This window comes from Dryobates pubescens, chromosome 13 (genome assembly GCF_014839835.1).
Source record: "Dryobates pubescens isolate bDryPub1 chromosome 13, bDryPub1.pri, whole genome shotgun sequence".
Lineage (NCBI taxonomy): Eukaryota > Metazoa > Chordata > Aves > Piciformes > Picidae > Dryobates > Dryobates pubescens.
The window spans coordinates 29,709,792-29,722,616 of NC_071624.1; the positions used below are offsets into that span (position 1 = coordinate 29,709,792).

General features: G+C 55.1%; 1 protein-coding gene across 3 annotated transcripts in view; it reads left to right on the forward strand.

Annotated features, from left to right (window-relative positions):
* Window positions 1-1,429: 1,429 nt before the first annotated feature.
* DOC2B (double C2 domain beta) overlaps window positions 1,430-12,825 on the forward strand; it is a 37,068-nt gene continuing 25,672 nt past the window's right edge. For all 3 annotated transcript variants that reach the window (XM_054166197.1, XM_054166195.1, XM_054166196.1), the window contains exon 1: window positions 1,430-1,993. In XM_054166197.1, coding sequence (XP_054022172.1) covers window positions 1,663-1,993 — 331 coding nt within the window. In that variant the 5' untranslated portion in view covers window positions 1,430-1,662. The remainder of the gene's footprint in view (window positions 1,994-12,825) is intronic.

The window sequence follows — 12,825 nt, forward strand, 5'->3', positions numbered from 1 at the left end:
AAATGTTCTCTTCCCAGCAGGAAGTAAATGAGGTTAGTTTGCCTAGTGTCGTGTAATGAGTCAGGGATGTTCATTAACATTTACCAAAATCCAGATGAAAACTGAGTTCTTCATTAGACACAAAGCTTGGGTGTCATTTTATTGAGTTTAGGGGGGAATTCTCCAAAGAATGGAGCCTTATTTTGAATAGCCATCTGCATGCCAGCCTGCAGGAGACTGCAGTTCTGTGTGCATTGGTAAGGAATCTGTGTGTTGTCAGGTTACCTGGCAGTAATGTCTGTGATCAGCTTGGTGTGGTGGTGGGTGACCAGTGCACCCAGAATGTCCCACTTTCATGCCAGACCCACCATGCCTGAGGCAGCAGGAAGTCTGTGCTGGGGGAGTTGTCCCTATGAAATATTTCAGACACGTTTTCCTGGGCAGGGAGAGTTCCTATGCAGCATTTTCACTGTGTTCTCACAGCATTTCTCTTCTGGCACTCCTTGCTCAAAAGTCCAGTTCCAGTAGCTTGTGGAACCACAGATTTATTGATTTGAATGAAGGAGGAGATTAGGTAAACCCACAGGTTTGAGACCAACTCCCTACACAAACCACAGCTCAGCATTTACCAGGGAGCCTGTGGCAGGCTGCAGGGAGCCTCTGCCGGGAAATGTTGTCAGAGGAGTTCTGAGCTTGGTTGTGGGTCCTGGCCCAGTGCATCACTTGCTCCTCTGTGATGCTTCACCTGCTGCACTGCTCCATGCCGGCAGCCACAGGCTGGCTGGAGAGGCTCTGCCGCCCGGCTGCCAGCAAGTGCCATGTGTTGCTCCAGTCCCTGGTATGTTCCCAACCCCAGAGGCTTGTGGGCTGGGTGCTCATCTCTGGAAGGGGCATTGCTGCAGGCTCGGGGCAGCTACAGCCGCAGGACACCAAATCTGGGCTACCCCTGTGAGCAGCGGTGCTGCTGGAGCTGGGAGCGGGCAGCATACCACCCGCGCCCCTGCTCAGTATGCAGCAGAGCACCTCCTGGCACGGCTTAGCAGAGAGCCGTGAGGGCACACAGACCCCAGGGGCAGCCCTGCTTCCTTCTCTGCAGCGTGCCAGCCGTGCAACGAAACAGGACATCGGCTCCTGACCCCGTGTGGTGACCTTCCCCCCTCTGGAGAGGTCTGCCAGGGACCGAACCCCACTTTGGCGGGCGGTGAGGTGAACGGGTGTGCGGAGGTGGGCTTCAGGGCTTCGACACAACTTCTGCCTTGATTCCCCTGAGCACAGCGGGGCTTTGCTGGGGAAAGAGCAAAGGACTGGCTGCCCTGGCTGCCCACACTGGTGGCCGTGTGGCCAGAGCGGCGGGCTGGCCACAGCCCTCATTCCTCCGCTGCTGGGTACTGCTTTGTTGCTAGCTGGTGACATCACCCGAGAGCCCACCCCCTGCCTCTTATCCGTCTCTCCGTCTCGCTCATTTATTCACAGGCAGCACTGGCAGGAGCAGGGGCTGTGCCGGAGCCAGGGCTGGCGGCAGCAGCATGCGTGCGGCGTCTGAGCCTCACGGCAAGACAACCACGTAAGGTACCCTCCGGAGCTTCCCCTCACCTGCCTCCGCTTCCCCCAGCAGAAACTTCACAGCTCCCCCACGCACGGTCCGGGCTTCTCCGGGGGGGCTTGGCAGCGACAGCCGCATGCATGACACTCCGAAAAGGAGAGAAAATGACCATAAGTATCCAGGAGCACATGGCCATTGACGTCTGCCCCGGCCCCATCAAACCCATCAAGCAGATCTCCGACTACTTCCCCCGCTTCCCTCGCGGGCTCCCCGCCGCTGTTGGCCGCAGCAGCACCCTGCGCTCCACCGTCAGCCAGCCCTCCGTCAGCCCCGCTGAGGCCCCCCGAGAAGAGGATGAGGACGTGGACCATCTCTTTGGAGCCTATGGCACGACGCCTGCTGAGCAGCCAGCCAAGCACCAGGCACCCGAGGAGGTGGTGGATCCCGAGGGCTACGAGTCCGACGACTGCAGTGAGTTCCCAAGTTTCCGCGGGAGTTTGTCGGGTGCTGAGGACAAGGGTGGGTCTTAAGGCTGGTCGCCCATCTTGCTGCCCGAGCCGTGCGCCCTTCTCGGCTGCCGGCCACGCTGTCCATCTCTGGGGCCACACTGCAGCAGTGACAAGCCCTATGCTCTAGCCAGGGAGGCTGTTACAGCACAGCTCCAGAGCAGCTCCTGAGTGGAGAGTGGCCCTGGGAGTGTCTCTGCTGCAGCCAGCCTGACTGCTAGACCCAAACTAGGGAAGTCTCCTAAGAGCCACCAGTTGCTGTGCTTTGCCATTGTGGTTGATGCGCTTCTCTGCCTCGTCCCTGCCCAGCTCCTTGCCTTCAAAGGCTGCCAGCTGGGCTCAGACCCTTGGGTTAATCCGTCTCAGTGGTGCAGCCTGCTCCAGCCACCCTGCTGATTAGCTGGCGATATGCTCCAGCATCGCCCGCTCCAGATCAGGGAGATCTGTTCAGAATGACATCTGCCTGGGAAATCTCTGTCCTCTCCCCTGGCAAACTCCAGTGTGTCATTCCTGACCCTCCAGCTGCAGACAGAGCCCAGTCTCACTGCGTGAGACCAGGGGGGGCTTTGGAACAGAAGGCTTTGGTTTCTGGTAGATGCAGGTGTTTGCAGCGAGGTTTAACCCCTACCCACCCAGAACGTCCTTCCCACCCAGCTCAGTAGAGCTTGCAGGCTGCAAAGCAGCTGCTGCCTGGCTCTGCCAGCCACGGCAGCTGGGTCAGCATTGCTTTCCTTGGGGTCAGTTAAACCCTAAAGTCTCCACTCAGCCCAGCCTTTAGGAGACAGATTCTGCGAGGGGCTGAGCACAAAGTTTGATTGTGAGGAAGGGAGTCAGTGCTGCTGAGCGGTGCTGCGTGCCCATCCTGGGGGAAGGGGGAGGCTCAGCCCCCACGACGCTGAGCTGTTTACAGCCCAGGGCTGGGCAGGCAGTGGCTTTCCCTGCGGGAAATGTCACAGCCCTGCCTCAGCATCGCTCCCTCGCTGCTGGGCTAGCCTGGGCTGCTCTCACCTGTGCCAGACCCCAGATGTGACCCCAGAGAGAGCTTCCCAGAGGACTGCTTGCTGCAAGGTGGCACACGGCCACTCTCATGCCCCTCTCTGCCTCCTGATCACCAGCTGCAACTTGGGGGGATGCTGGGGCTCTGGGTGCAAGCCCCAAGCTGCTGTTCCTTGTCTCCTCATCTCAGTGCTGGGGTCACACTCTCTCTGGAGGAGGTGAGAGCTGCCACGCTCCCGGGGAGAACATCTCTGCTAAGCCGCGCGTGTCCCAGCCGGGCACTTACAGTGACTTGAACCGGATTTGGGTTATTTGCTGCTCTAATTATCAGATCTTCTTTGCTCCTCCTGGCAATAGAAAGGGGAGCAGCCGGGCTCAGGGGCAGAGGTGTGTGGGAGCCGAAGTGCTCAGAGCCCTGGGGCACAGTCCTTGGGCTGGATGACTCGGGAGGAAACTACCCAGATGCCACATTCTGCTTCAGCCCTGCCAACGATGCCAGGAGCAGCTGCGCTTGGTGCCAGGGCTGGTGGGTGTTTGTCTCACCCTGGATGGTGTTAGGAAGAGTGTTTCTTGCAGCGTAACAGGTGTTAGGGAAACTGCTGAGGCTGGCTTGCCAGATGTGGTGGGTTTTCAGCTGGCAAAAGCAGAGTGGTGCCAGAAGCAGAGCAGGGAAGTGGGACTGCTGGCGTAGGGAAGAGGAACTGCTGGTGTCATATCTCTGGGGGCAGCACGGGATGGCCCCAGCCACTCCCATGGCACTGGTTGGCATAAGTTTGCAGGATGATTCTTCTGTGCTTCCTCTGTGCTTCACAGCCAAGTCTCAAGGCCAGACGAGGGCTCGCTGGCCCCATTTTCCAGGCAGGGTGCTGGGAAAGGATTTGTGCAGCCTGACTTGAGCCATCAACTATGCTGGGGAGTGTCTCTCAGCTCCCCCACATCCCTGGCAGCTGCTGCATTCATCACCTGCACTAAATTTCCCCTGAGGACTCTGCCTCCACCTGTACAACAGGGCAGTGTCGGGGTTTACATGGTGTCAGTTCCCTTGTGTGGTACATGGGGTTCAGGATGGTGGTGTCAGAGCCTGGGTGCAGCACCTACAAGCCAAGGTCTTGCTGTGCAGGGTCACTTCTTGCCTCACTCCCCAGAGATGCTCCCAGCACAATGCTGGAGAGGTGCAAGGAGAGGGATTTTTGTCATGGCTGGATCCATCAGGAGGAAGAGAGGAGGATGGCCCCTTCCCATTTGTCTCACCTGCCTGCAGGTTTCCCTCCCTCACACCAAAGCACTGGTGCTGACTGGGTGGGTGAGAGGCATAGAGCTGCCTCTGCCTGGAGAAATGCAGCATATGTCTGGGGTTCCCCTACACTTGCTCCTGCCCAGGGTTATTTCTCCAGCCTGGTTTCCTGGGTTTCCAGCAGCACCAGCCAGATGGGTGACAGGGCCACATTGCTCAGTCACTTTGGTGCTGTGGGGCATTGGGCAGGGGCTGGACTGGAGCTGCCAGCCTCCCTGCCTGAACTCCAGCACACCTGGCAGGGCTGTGGGAAGCAGAGCAGGGTAGGACCTGTCTGTGCCCTGCTGCAGCTCACCTGGGCTGTCTCCCTGCACCATGCTCCTTAATCCTTTGCTGAGTCGTGTTCCTGACCCCACCAGCAATCCTGAGAGGTGCCTGCGGAGCTGGCAGGAGCTCCCCTCCTGCAAACAGCCTCTCACTGGGACATGGGCAGCCCCAGAGCAGGGCAAGCCTGGGAGAAGCTTCAGTGTCTGCTCCTACCCAAGCAGGGCAGCCTGACCCAGTGGTTTGGCAGCCACAGGAAGCAGGGATGTGTGTGTGCATGCATGTGTTTGGTGCTTTGGAAAACCGAAGCTCCCCAGGCTGCAGGAGGCAGGTGGGTTCCCTCCGGAGATGAGCAAGGACCTGGCTGAGGTGTAGGAGGGTGAGAGGGGACCCACTGACCTGGGCATTCACTGGAAGGCTGATGCAGACGTGTGAGTTGATGACTTTGGGTCATATAGGGCTAATGCTGATGGTTTGGGGCATTGTGGTACAGTCCTGTGGAGCCAGGGAGTGCAGTGCTCAGGGGAGCTGTGTAGGTGCCAAGGAAAGCAGACGTGGTCTGTGTGGAGCAGCCATAAGTAGCCTGTTGAATGCAGTGAGTGGCAGGGAGCAAGCAGGGCTGGGGAGCTGACAGACCAGATAGAGCAGAGATATTAGGTCTGGCTCTGGCAGCGCTGGGAACCTCATGGAGCTAGCCCTGCCCATCACAGCTGCTGTGAGGATTTGCAGGGTCGTGTTCAGCACCCTCTGCCATCTCAGTTCCCCTGAGAGAGGGACTCATCAGTGCCCTATGCCTCCTCTATCCTCTGTCTGCAGGGGTACTCTGGGAATGGAGTACAGAGCAGGACTCTTCCTGCAGTGGGTTTGTCCCCAGTGGAGCTGCTGAGGGTGGGGACTGAGGCAGGAGAGGTGAGGAAATGCTTTTAGTTCAGATCTTGCAGAAGGGTGGTTTGGTGCTTTCAGACCAGCACTAGCATCTGCTGTGACCTGGAAGGACCAGCCAGGATTTGGGGCTGGGAAGAGGGGGATTCCCTCCTCCTGCCTTGGGTTACCCAGCTGTCACCTCATCTTTGGTTCCCCTGGCCTGTGATTGCTGACAGCAGCAGTGCCCTGGCCTCTGGGGTCCCCAGCCATCAGGGATGCTTCCCACTCAGTCGGGCAGCACACTGCCGGGGGAACTTGCTTCACATGAAAAAGAAGCAAACGCCAGCTAGGTGGCAATGTGCCACCTGCCAGGAGCTGGCTCTCACCTCCCATCTCCCTGATTCCACACAAATCACTGCCCCTCGGGCAGCTGCACTTTCCCCTCCACAGCACCAGCCTGAGCTTGCACTTGAGTGATTTTAGTAAGGTCTCAGAAATCTCTGTGCAAGCAGCACCAAGGTAGAAGCATGGTCCCTCTGAGGGAGTGCTGCCAGGGGACAGCACTGGAGGAAGCAGCTAGCCTTCTGCAATGTGCAAGTTTCTAGCCCTTGAAGAAAAGCTCTGCTCCCATGAGCTGTTGTTTGGCTTTGGAGCAAGGCTGTGGCAGCGCTGGAGGATTTCTTCTCTCCTCTGTGTATGTTTGGCTCTGGACTTCTGGATGAGGAGGCAGCCCAAGAGCAGGAGGTTGCAGTGGGAGCTTGTGTTTCTGGAAGAGCTGCCCCATACTGTTCCTGCCAGTGCTGCAGAGCTGTTTCTATATGTACAAACCCAGCCCATTTTGTAGTGTGCCCAGCTTTGCTCATGGGGGAAGCAGGCTCCTGAGCTGCAGCAGCACAAAACCAGCTCCTCCAAAGTACATCTGAGAGGCCTGTCCTGGTGCACGGCTGCTCATGACACCTGCTGCAAGCAACGCCACAGAAGTTATTTAGGAAGGCTTCTTTTGAGCAAAGAAGGTAATTAGGCAAAGCCATTGTGCAGATATTAATTACTGGCTGCCTAAAAACTTAAAGAAGAATGAAGGTCTTAAGGAATGCAGGGCTTGCAAGTCACCTGGTGATGCTTTTGGCCAGGCAGGAGGGAGAGATGAGGGGAAATGTGCATTGGAATGCTGAGGATATTTACTTCTGAAATGCAGTTCCTTGGCATATGCTGCCACTGCTATTTATAACCTTTGAATTGTCTTTTCAATCCAGATAAGGCCCAAAGAAGTGTTTTTTAGCTCAGAGAACGAAACAAACCCACCACAGCTCTGGGCAGAGCCTGGAGCACGGTTTTGCCAACCTTACCGTGACCCAAGCTGCTTATGCCACAGAAATGTCTGTAGGTGCTGGGCAGTGTCAGACTCGAGGTTTAAGGGCACTGAGGAGCTTGCAGCCTTCCTAAGGGAGAACTGGGGTATCAACCAAGGTGACTTTGGGTTAGCTCCTGTCTGGTTTTCCACAGAGTACCCTGGTGTGGGATGACCTCTCATCCTTTCCTGCTGTCTGCCCCACCAGTGGTCCAGGTGGAGGCTATACATCAGGTGCTCCTGCTCCTCCAAAGAGCCTTCAGCCCCCAGAGATGCTCATTCCTAGGGGATAGTCATAGCCAGGGACACCCTGAAGTGCTAAAGATAAATGTGGGGCATCTGGAGAGGTGAGGGTGAGCAGGGTCTGTTTGGGCATCCCTCCTCCAACAGCAATGGAGTAGCCATATGGGCAGTGGCCTCCAGTGACTCTGCTAATGAAGGAGCTGCATGGCTGCTCGTTAATGTGGGCCTCCTTCTGCCTAGCTCCCTCCCAGCAGCTTGCCCAGCCCTTCACCTTCTCCTGCTCCTGGCATGCTGGAGGAGGGAGGTTCCCTGCCCCATGGTGTCTCTGCCATCCTCATCCCTTCACTGACAGCCCTCACTCCAACGTGCTCAAGCTCAAGGGGTTCCCAGATCTTTCATGTTTGTGTTTAGCACTGAGGGCAGTTTTGGGGGGCTGCTAATTGCAATCCTGGATTTCATTAAAGGAAGAGAGGGGGAAAGATTTGAAGGCCATCTCTAAATTGAAACTGCCGAAAGTCTAATTGCTGGTGACATCAGGGACCATTTAGTGCTGTAAAACATAATTACATCTCTGAACTGTTCTGAGCAGATAAGTGTTCCTCTGAACACTCCTCCTAGAGAAGACAGAAGAGCTGATGAGCATCCCTCAACCAGCCTCATGAAGAAGCAGCTCCCTGCTCTGGAGCTCGCCAGGGGCTGGCGCTGTCTCACCCAAATGAAGAAATTCTAATCACCAGAGAATTTTAAGTAAAAAAAAGCCCAAAACATGACAAGACAGGCAGCAGTGGCAAGAGAGGGAAGCAGTGCTTGCTCCTCACTCCTGGTCCTGTGGGATTCAACCACATTGATGGGGCTCCTGTGTGCTGGATCTGGTCCCTGACAGGATTTTGTGTAGGACTGGGAATGTCCTGCCCTGCCTGCAGCAACGAACCAGAGTTCCAGGAAGCTGCCAACTGGCACCATGTGGTCCAGGTGCCAACAAGAATGTCTGTCTCCCAGCATGTTGTGCTGCCCCTGGGACATGTTCCAAAGCCTTCTGCAGGACACCTTTCTCATGGTGGTGCTGACTTTCAGAAGTGTCCTCTTTCCGCTTGCCTTCACCACCTTCCCTGGCTGATGCTGAAAACACAGAGAAGGCTGTGACTGTAGGCTCATGCCAGAGATCAATGCTATCATCAGACCTGTGGGCTTGGAGCTGTCAGGGTCTGCAGCACCTCAACTCAGCACCTTGCAGGATCCATCCCTGGCAAGCCGCACACCTTCTCCTCACCCAGGCACACAAGTTGCAAGCAGCAGCCTGAGCAGGTCTGTGCACAGACCAGCAGTGCTGCAGGTGCTGGGCAAGCTCAGCCCTGCTGCTGATTTCCAGGAATAACCCTGGGGATTTTCCCAGGCTTACTCCCAGGTAGCCCCAGGAGCTGGTTCTCAAGCTGCCCTGGACCTGAAGAAGGCACTGCTGTACCCAGGGGAGGCAGGAGGGCACACAGCCACCTGCCAAAGCGATCTGCAGCAGCCCTGCTTTGGAAATGGCAAAAAATCATTTCTGTTCCTCCTGAGGAGACATTTACCAATGTTTTACATGGGGCTGTAAGTGCACAGAATTACTTGCTGCCTTTAAGGACCTTTAAAATTATCTCCATTGCAGAAGAAAATTAAAGCAATGGAAGAATAGGGCCCTATCTTTTATAGTGCATTAAAAAATACCCAGTCTGAAGGTTACTGAACCTGTTCTTTCTGTAAGGGAGAGCTAATCCAGACAATCCCCAGCAGTCCTTTTACTGCTCCACTCTGATCTCCCTGGCACAAAATCCTTGAGCAGATTATCTTGGGAGCAGCAATGCTGATAAGCAGAGGGACTTAAGGCTTTTAGACTTCTTTTTAATTAGTTATATAGTGGGGGTTTTGTGCACACCTCAATTTCTCCCGGTGTAGAGCCTGGCTGGGCTTTCTAATAGCAGTTGGGATGTGAAAGCTTCCCTGACTTTGGAAAGCAAGGAGCCCACTCAGTCCTCAGTTCGCTCCTCTGTGGGCTGTGCCGAAGCTCCTGGCTCCACGCTGCAAGTGCTGCTGCCTCTCTTGGGCTAAGCAACTCTCCTTCTTGGGGTGTCCCGGGCCACCGAGAGGGTGGATCTGCCAACCCTGGCTGGGGCAGGTGGGGGCACGTAGCCAGCAAGGACAGGGGCTGGATAAGGCAGCAGAGCACAGATTCATCACTGAGTTTTGCCTTTCATCCTGCAGGTATAAATAGAAGCCACTTCAGGCTCCCCGTCACCCTGGGCGCTGATGGGAAATGTCAGCAATAAACAATTTCTGCCGACTCCACCACCAAGGGCGGCGGCAGAGCTGTGCCAGGACGCTGCCGGCCCCGGGCGCGCTCGCCCTAGCCCGGGGCTCAGCTCGGAGACACAGCTGCTGCTTCTGCTGGCCTCTAATCGTTCTGTGGCCCACTGAATTAATCAAAATGCCCAAAGGTCAGTGGGGGAAGAGGCTGCATTCCTGTGCAAGTCAGATTTATTTCCCATTTCAGAGCCTGTGTTAAATGCCAGACCCTGGCCAGCACCTTCCCATCAATCTCTCCCAATTCATGGAGGGGAAAGAGGGTCAGAACCTGCTAATGAGTTCAACTCCCTTAATGGTTATTTTATCATTGGAGCAGAATAATCATAATAATAATGATGATACATCCTGCCTGCTCCGGAGAGTGCAAAGCTGCCTTTGTAATGCCTGACAAAGGCTTTTTTTCTTTCTTTTTTAATTTTTTTTTTTATTTGCAGCCTGTGTGATTAGAGGGCAGCGTTCAGAATAGCCCAGTCAAGTTAAATACGTCTAGTAACAGCGCTTCGAGTCTAATTGCTGCCCTTTTCTTTTTTAGGCACTCACTCCCCTAATTAAGAGCACAATCGAGTTGCATCTCAGCTGGGAGGATGGGTGGGAGGGGAAAGCAAGTCAAAGGAGGGCGATTCGGCCGCTTTGCAGAGGGCTCTGCTGCAGCCCCGGGGGCTTTAGGCCCAATCCTGCCGATTGGAGATGGCAGATATGCCGCAGCCAGGGCTGGGTGTGATGCCAGTGGTTTGCAGAGGGGTGAGAGCTGTGCCAGCGGTTCGGTCTTGGCTTGCCTCACCACCCACTCGGCATGCTCCCTGCTCCAGCAGCACAGAGCTGGCTTTCTACTGGGCTGCAGTCCTATGGGGCTTTGTGTGGAGCTGTTGTGTGCTTGTAGGGTGATTCCCATCCCTGAATTTAGCTGGAGGTATCCTGCTGTCTCCTCAGGCTCCTGAGCAACCCTGAGGCCAGCCTGGCTGGGAGCAGCTGGTCAGGAACACAGGCAGCTTGAGCACCAGCTTTGCCTGTGCCTCCAGTGCTGTGTTGAATCCATCATCCAGCAGTGCATCCCCAGGAGGTAATGGAGGCTGTGGGGCTTTGACCAGGCTCTGCTCCTGTATCCTCAGCATCCACTGCCCTGCTGGGTCCTGGCTCTTGCAGCAGAGCTTGCCTCTTGGCTCCATAGCTGCACCTTAGCTGACAACCCCCAAGTTAGCCTGATCCCTTTTGGCATCTCCATATGGCCATGTTTTTAACCAATTAGCACTGCATGTTCTGCTGATGTTTCAGCATCCCTTTGCCCAAGGCAGACCCTTCCTTGGGAACTGAGACTCAACAACAACAACAAAAAAAAATCCCTGCAGAGAGGAAAACCCTTTCAGAGCTGGAAGACCGCCAGGGCCAGAGCCCAGCGGGGCTGGGGGAAGCCATGCAGCCCTGCCCATGGCCCTTCCATCTGCTGGCGGCTCCGAGGTGAATGGGAAGTGCTCAGGGTTTGCTCATGGAGCAGCACTGGGGAGCAGGACCTTAGTCCTCAACTGCTGCCACGTTATGGTGCTTTCAGGTTTTGCCCGTCCTGCTCCCCTGGGGCAGGGTGTGACGCTGAGGGCTCAGGAGGCTTTGTCAGTGTTTCCTGGCCGGAGCCTGTTTTCACGCCGAGCTCTTAATTTGTTTTCTGAATTGCCGACTCCAGCAGGCTAAGCCACGGGCCCCCTTCTGTGATAAAAATAAAATAACAGCTTGATCCTGGGAGGGCCGAGCCGCAGGGCTGGCAGGAAGCGGCTGATTCAAGGGCAGGTGGAGATGATGAAGCTCCGAAACCAGAGGCTTCGTCTTCCGCTCTCCAGCGAAAAAAAAAAGATTTGCTGAGTTAGGTTTTGCTCATGTGCTGTGGAGCCTCCTGCCACACCTGTCCCCCCAGGCTGGTGCAGCCCTCAGCTCCCCGTTAGGAGGAGCAGCTGAGGGAATTGGGGTTGTTCAGCCTGAAGAAAAGGAGACTCTTGCTCTCCCCAATTAGCTGAAAGGAGGAGAGGGGAGGGTCATAGAATCATTAAGGTTGGAAAAGACCTTTAAGATCATTGAGTCCAACTGTAACCCAACCACCATGACCACTAAACTATATCCTGAGGCACCACATCTATGTGGTTCTTCAATGCCCTCAGGGATGGTGCTTCCACCACCTTCCTGGGCAGCCTGTTCCAACTCTCCACTCTCTCAGTAAAGAGGTTTTTCCTAGTGTCCAATCTAAGCCTTCCCTGGCACAACCTTAAATCCATTTCCTCTTGTCCTATCACTAGTTACTTGGGAGCCTCACTACAACCTCCTTTCAAGTAGCCATAGAGAGCAATGAGATCTCCCTTTAGCCTTTTCTTCTCCAGGCTAAAGCCCAGCTCCCTCAGCTGCTCCTCATATTATGCCCTCCAAACCCCTCACAAGCAGGAGCTGCCTTTCGTGGCCCCGTACTGGCTGGCCCTGATCCCACTGTTACTCAGCACTTGCCCTGTAAGTGCACCCAAGATGAACCACTCCATAATCTTCCCCAGTACTGCAGTTAGGCTGGCAGATCAGTCTCTTCTCCCAGGTAACAGGTGATGGGATGAGAGGAAATAGCCTCAAGCCATGCCAGGAGAGCTTTAGGTGGGCTATTAGGAAAAATTTCTGTAGTGAAAGTGGTCAGGCATTGGAACAGGCTGCCCAGGGAGATGGTAGAATCACCGATCCTGAGGGTGGTGTAGAAACATGTAGCTGTGGTACTTCAGGACATGGTGTAGTGAGCATGGTGGTGTGGCATTGACAGCTGGACTCAATGATCTGAGAGGTCTTTTCCAACCTTAATGATTCTATGATTGCAGAGCACAGCCAGGGACAGCCAGGCACCGGCACACTGGGGCACTGCTGCACTTTCCTCCCCCTTGCCTGGCATGGAGTGAGTTTGGTCGGTCTGGAAATGCTTGTTTGGGCCAAACCCAGAGCCAGGGCACAAGGTGTTGCAGGTTTGGCTTCATCCTATATCACTTCCATCTCCCCTGAGCCCTGGCAGGTAAACTCTGCTGATTTATGACTTACCCAAACCGACAGCTAATACACCATGAAATTACTCCAGAGCAAGGAGGGGTACAGTGTTCTGGCAGAAGTCTCTCTGAATATTTGCTCTGCTTTGAAGGCAAGATATTTGCTCTGGAGCAGTGATTTTTATTTGCTGGCAGGCAAACCTGTAGCTGACTTGTGTTGGGGCTGGAAGATCACTGTGAAATTGCAGGAGGAAGGTTTCACTCCTCTGAATCTCTGCTGCCTTCCAGGGCACCCTGCTGCAGAGGCTACTGATGGTGGAGAAAAAAACCCAAACACCTTATTTCCTGCTGTAAAGTTTGTCTAACTTACCTCCCAGGCAGCAAACCTGGCTTTGATATTAAGCAAAACTGTTCTGCTTTTTATTTTGGATTATTGTTTTCCCCTGCTCTGAACC